Source organism: Octopus bimaculoides, chromosome 8 (genome assembly GCF_001194135.2).
Source record: "Octopus bimaculoides isolate UCB-OBI-ISO-001 chromosome 8, ASM119413v2, whole genome shotgun sequence".
NCBI classification, from domain to species: domain Eukaryota; kingdom Metazoa; phylum Mollusca; class Cephalopoda; order Octopoda; family Octopodidae; genus Octopus; species Octopus bimaculoides.
The window spans coordinates 30,405,726-30,412,371 of NC_068988.1; the positions used below are offsets into that span (position 1 = coordinate 30,405,726).

The window sequence follows — 6,646 nt, forward strand, 5'->3', positions numbered from 1 at the left end:
CAGTAATGTGCACAACTCTTCTATAATAATATTTTGTTGTATACTCAATTGAATATTAGCTAATAACCCATTTTCTATAGCGATGTTTGAACAAAAATTTAAATAATTTTATATTTTGTTGAATTTACCTGTATTTACCTGTAATTAAAGTCACTTTGTGACAAAAATTTTGGTATAGAATTGGTTGAGAACCTTTCGTTAATTTATCTTCCAAAAATCACATTAATATGTTGATAAATAAAAAAGTTAGAGTTGTTTAATGAAACCAGCCTAAATTTATGATTATGTTAGAAATTAATTGAAACACATAAGGGGTGTAATTTGGTTAGAAATATGGTAACGAAAGGGTTAAAGGTTTGGCAAAAGAAACCGATAGAATAAGTATCAGACGTCTAAAAATAAGTACTAGGTTTGATTTGTTTGATTAAACCTTTCAAGACAGTACTCCAGCATGGCCTCAGTCCAGTGATTCAAACAACCAAGAGATAAATTTCAATTTTCTGCCCCCCCCCCCACTCTACCAAATTTTCTGTTCCACCCTGATTTAATGATGACACTTTTTTTTTTGTGGAGACACCTTGCATAACATGTTTTGTTGTTGTTATTGTTTTTAGATTATGGAGAATGCAGAAATCAACAACCTGATCAAAATTCTTGGACTTCAGTTCAAAGAAAAATACGAAGACATTGAGAAGTTGCGCACTCTTCGTTATGGTAAAATTATGATAATGACAGATCAGGATAATGACGGATCTCACATCAAAGGATTGATAATCAACTTCATCCATCATTTCTGGCCAAACCTTTTGAAACATAATGTTGTAGAAGAATTTATTACACCAATTGTTAAGGTAAGTTCTTTATCTTTGTTGTATGTGTGTGTACCCCACCTCGTCCCCATAGAACCACATTCCCACTTGGCCCTTAACCTTTTTTTTTTCTCACTGTTCTTTCTTTCACACCACCTCTCCTCCTTTATATTTTTTCCCTGTGCTGGTGCTATATAGAAATTGTCCTTGCTGGTGCCATGTATGAAGCACTTGTACTGGTGCCACATATAAAGCACCTGTGCTGGTGCCACGGAAGACAATCACTCTGTAAAGCTGTTGACATCAGGAAGGGCATCCAGTCATAGAAACCATGTCAAAACAGACAATAGGAGCTTGGTGCAGCTCTCTGGCTTGTCAGCTCCTGTCAAACCGTCCAACCCATGCCAGCATGGAAAACGGACATTAAATGATGATGGTAAAGGTGAAATGTGTATGTTCATGTGAATTACTGAACAAACATTTGCATGTCCGTGCATACTCCTCTGTGTGTGTGTGCATGCATATAAATGTACTCTAATTTCTCATCACCTGGCATATAACTGCCTCCCTCAACACCATTCCCTGCTCGGTTTTCTTGCAGGTTACTTGGTGATCTTACTAGTGTGGCTGCTGTAAAGTGGTTGGTGTTAGGAAGGGCATCCGACCATAGAAACCATGTCAAAACAGAGGGCATAGCTTGGTACAGCCTTCTGACTTACCAGCACTTGTCAAACTGTCCAGCCCCTGCCAGCATGGAAAGACATTCAAAGATGATGATGATGTGAAAATCTGTAGTTCCTATTAATGGAGCTGTTATTATAATATTGGTGATCGTTTGATTCTTACAGGTGACAAAGAATAAAGTGGAAAAGGCTTTCTATTCCATTCCTGAATTTGAAGAATGGCAACGTGGTACACAAAATTGGCATACATGGAAGATCAAATACTACAAAGGTTTTTTTTTTTTTAAACACTTTTTAGGACTTGGTATATATTATGTTAATATATGCAAAGTAAACATCTTAGTTAATGATAAAGCTATTTCAAATATTAATTGCTATAAAGTAATGCGTAAGTAAATGGAAAAACTACTGAGGCGTTTTGGTTGTGCAGTGAGATATTTTGTAGATGTCGTTTGGTTTCAGTCAAATTTACTTTACAACTCAAATGCTTTTTACATTTGTATTAACTTGCATGACATATACTATCAGCACTATCTTCAGTGTTTGGTGTTTTACTGTCATTTTTTTGCTTATAAATTATATCCTAAAACTGCAAATCATATTTCACTAATTACTTATCTTTGTAATTAGAGAGAATAAAATTTACTGTAGTTTGACTTGGGAAGTTGCATCTAACTGACTTGTTAGGATGTTAGCTGATTGGCCGTAGATGGCTTTTCTGTATTCTGCCATTGATGCGATAATATATCCCTAAAGAAGCCCCTTGACCCTCATTGTCCTGTTTGTGGCGAATTGTGGAATTAAAGACAGCTGAAGGTTTTGGGATGCATTAGCCGTGTGCTTGAAGTGTTTTGTTTTATTGCCAAACTAAACTCAGATACTCCTTTTATTCATTCTTTTACTTGTTTTAGTCATTTGAGTGCGGCCATGCTGGAGCACCGTCTTTAATCAAGCAAATCGTCCCCAGGACTTATTCTTTGTAAACTTAGTACTTATTCTATAGGTATCTTTTGCCAAACTGCTAAGTTACGGGGACAAACGCTCACACAAACATATATATATATATATATATATATGATGGGTTTCTTTCAGTTTCTGTCTACTAAATCCACTCACAAGGCTTTGGTCAGCCCGTGGCTATAGCAGAAGACACTTGCCCAAGGTGCTGCACAGTGGGACTGAACCCGGTACCATGTAGTTGGTAAGCAAGTTACTTACCACACAGCCACTCATGCGCTGTGTGTGTAAAAATATGCAATAAACTGACATAAAATTGAGCAGCTGCAAAATACCATGTTATTTTTCTTGTAATGATGTTGGATAAAAGGGTTACAATAAAATAGGCAAAGTGTATTTATCCGTCAACTTGAATCTAAACCAATTCATAAAAGCGTTTTTGTATTTTGAACTTGCTAGGTTTGGGTACCAGCACAGCAAAAGAAGCCAAAGAATATTTTTCTGATATGGAACGCCACAGAATACCTTTCAAATATGAAGGGCCTGAAGATGACGCCTCAATAAACCTGGTACGTTATTTTTACTGGCTCCTATTTTCGCTTAATTACTTTTTATATATTGTTTCTCAGTATTTCCTTTTTAAATTTATTTGTGTGTCGTTTGCTTACTATTTTTCTTTTTAAAATTTTAGGCGTTCAGTAAAAAGAAGATTGATGAAAGAAAAGAATGGCTTACTAATTGGATGGAGGAAAAACGGAGAAGACTGGAAATGGGACTTCCTGAGGTAAATATCGTAATATATAGTGCACAGGTGGAACTTTAAGAATTTTTTGACATGTTAGTTTACTATATTAGTGGCATGTAAAAAATACCATCTGAATGTGGTTGATGCCAGTGCCTCCTGACTGGCTCCCCTGCCGGTGGTACATAGTAAGCACCATCTGAATGTGGTCGATGCCAGTACCCCTCGACTGGTTCTTGTGCCGGTGGCACTTAAAAAGCACCATCCAGATGTGGTCGATGCCAATGCCTCCTGACTGGCTCTTGTGCCGGTGGCATGTAAAAAGCACCATCTGAACGTGGCCGATGCCAGTTCCGTGTGACTGGTTCCCGTGCCAGTGGCATGTAAAAAGCACTCATTATACTCTTGGAGTGGTTGGTGTTAGGAAGGGCATCCAGCTGTAGAAACCTTGCCAGATTAGATTGGAGCCTGGTGCAGCCTACTAGCTTGCCAGTCCTCAGTCAAACCGTCCAACCCATGCCAGCATGGAAAGTGGATGTTAAACAATGATGATGATTAGTTTATGATGTTAGGTGATTTATTAATTTCCTGGAAACTGACATTTACGTATAAGTTGCTGCTGTGGCCATGCTGGAGAACCACCGTGAAGAGTTTACGTTGAACAAATCAACCCCAGGACTTATTTTTGAAACTTAGTACTATCGGTCTTTTTTGTCAGACCATTAAGTTATAATAGCATAAACACACCAACAAAAACTTCTTTCAGTTTCTACCAAATCCACTCACAAGGCTTTGGTTGGCCCTGGGGCTATGATAGAAGACACTTACCCAAGGTGCCATGCAGTGGGACTGAACCCAGAATCATGTGGTTGGCAAGCAAGCTTATCACATAACCACAAACCATACCTTGTTAAGTAAAATTATGTTGCAGGCTTTTAATTTGGCTATGGATGGTTTGAAATGAGCTGGTTTGTAATAAAACCTTGGATACTCTCAGACAGAGTGGTATTAAACAGCTTAAATATATTGGTTGATATTTAGAAATGTTTACTAATCCATGGGCCATGCAAAGAGACCAAAGCTGGAGACATGTGGTTTTCGTACAAACATGTTTGTCATACAGCTAAGCCTCCTTACAGATGGGTGTTGTAAAGCACATCTGTATGATTGAATGAACATATCTAATTGATTTTCTGTTGAAAAATAAAATTGCAACTCTACCTATTGTTAAAAGGAAAGTTAATTTTAGATGTCTTGATTGCTCCTGCTAATGATTTATTTTTATTATTATTTTATTCTTTTTTTCTAGTTGTATTTGTATGGGAAAGGAGTAAACCAAATCTCCTTCAATGAATTTATCAACCGGGAGTTAATTCTGTTCAGTTTCACAGATAATAACCGTTCAATCCCTTCGCTTGTTGATGGTCTGAAACCTGGTCAACGTAAAGTAATCTTTACTTGTTTTAAGAGAAATGACAAAAAGGAGGTGAAAGTCGCCCAGTTGGCAGGTTCTGTTGCAGAACTCTCAGCATACCATCATGGTGAGGTAAGAAATTACATTAAGCAGGTTTCTTCTTTTTTTTTTCTTTTATATTAACCGTCTGAGCCTATAAAGATTTGTTACCACATTATTAATTAGTCCACATCACTCTTTTAAGGAGCATAGGGTTGATTTCCTGGTTTCTGTGGTGTGTATACCGCTCCCTGGATGGGACTCTGGTCCATTGTAGAACCAGCTGAGTGGACTGGAGCAACATGAAAGGAAGTGTTTTGTTCAAGATCACAATGCATTGTCTAGTCCAGGAATTGAAACCATGATCTTAAGCTCATGAGTCTAACACCCTAACTAGTAAGCCATGTGCCTCCACTCTCTATACTAACATATTAGGTTACTTTTCTGAAACCCCAGTCATGTAGTAACACCAGCCAATGCCCACTTGTTATTCACCGCATAGGAGAACGCATTATGTATATTGGACCAGTGGTCACTGTAGGAGTTGGTTTCTACTTGGAATTACAGTCATGTAGATAGATTGGAGAAGGTGTCTCAGCTCCTATCAAACCACTGCAAGTCCCAAATGGGGATCATTGAAAAAAAGCATATTTGTCCTTTTCTATTCAATTGCTGTAATAAACATTTTAGTTTTTTAGAAACTATAGTATCAAATGTGAATGTGTATGAAATATCGATGAATGATATAGATGCGAAATGCAAAAAAAAACTTTTTTTGGAAAAGTCAGTGTTTTTGTAGTTCAAAAATTGCGATTTATGACATAAAATGTCCCCCAGAATTAACCAGAGCTAATAATGACAAACTTTAATTACTAAATATTGTTAAACACACCTCTGCAAATGCTATGTACATAAGCCATTCACTTTCAATACAACGAACAGCTGGCAGTGAGACTGTTTTGAGCAGATCCCCAAATGGGGATCCCCAAATTGAGCAGATCCCCAAATGGGGCTCGTTAAACAGTAGTGATGGCAATGGCGGCAGCGGTGGTGGTGGGGGAGTATAATGTAAGTTATGGCAAACTCGTACATGACCATTGGTGGTGAGATTGTTCTTGTATTTGTTGTGTTCTTGTGCCAAGGGTTTTTCTTCTGCATATATCAGTTAAAAGAGACAATCAACTCAGTTTATGAGAAGTATAACAATTATAGTGATAAGTATTCAATAAATGTATATTGTTGGCAATACCGTGTGTGTGTGTATGTATGTGTTGATTGAAGCAAGACCTATGGATTCAAAAATTACATTTGTTTGTTTATGTATTTAACAGGCTTCACTTATGAGTACAATTATCAACTTAGCCCAGAACTTTGTTGGTTCAAACAACATAAACTTACTGCTGCCCATTGGTCAGTTTGGAACCCGGTTACATGGTGGCAAAGATGCTGCCAGCCCCCGTTATATCTTCACACTTTTAAGGTACCAGCTTTTTAAAATTGTTATTTTAATTGTTGTTGTATTTATGTATAACTTCCAATGCTAAACGTTATTTATAAAGAATGATACTTTTTGAGATCCACATTTTTGGTCTTTTTTTTCCTGGTCTAAGACACAGTGTTTTATTGTTTACCCTTTTAGTAAGTTCATTCATGCCTTAACTCTTTCGTTACCAAACCGCCCAAAGCCGCCCGAAAAAAATTTTGGTTCATGTGACCAAGCCGCCCAAAACCGCCCGTAATCACCTATTCATATTTAAATGAGAATATCCGAGCAAATCTCGTTAGTACATTTGTGTAAACAGTTCAGCTATAGTTTTGTACGACGACCAACGTGTTTTTTTAATTTTGTGAATTTTGGGAGATTTTTTTCCAAATTTGTTCCTGTTATGTTTTCAAAATTTGTAATCCTGACAAAAAAATGGATACGAATTTTATTCTGTCAAGCAGCGAGTCAGAATTCGAAGGATTTTCCGTTGAAGACCTTGATAAATCTAACTCTGTA

At 37.1% G+C, this 6,646-nt stretch overlaps 1 protein-coding gene across 1 annotated transcript in view; it reads left to right on the plus strand.

The window, feature by feature from the left end:
- Positions 1-617: 617 nt before the first annotated feature.
- LOC106883641 (DNA topoisomerase 2-beta) overlaps positions 618-6,646 on the plus strand; it is an 18,841-nt gene continuing 12,812 nt past the window's right edge. Inside the window, exons 1-6 of the mRNA XM_052969905.1 lie at positions 618-851; positions 1,658-1,763; positions 2,909-3,018; positions 3,141-3,233; positions 4,501-4,737; positions 5,976-6,124. Of these exons, the coding sequence (XP_052825865.1) occupies positions 618-851; positions 1,658-1,763; positions 2,909-3,018; positions 3,141-3,233; positions 4,501-4,737; positions 5,976-6,124 (929 nt within the window). The remainder of the gene's footprint in view (positions 852-1,657; positions 1,764-2,908; positions 3,019-3,140; positions 3,234-4,500; positions 4,738-5,975; positions 6,125-6,646) is intronic.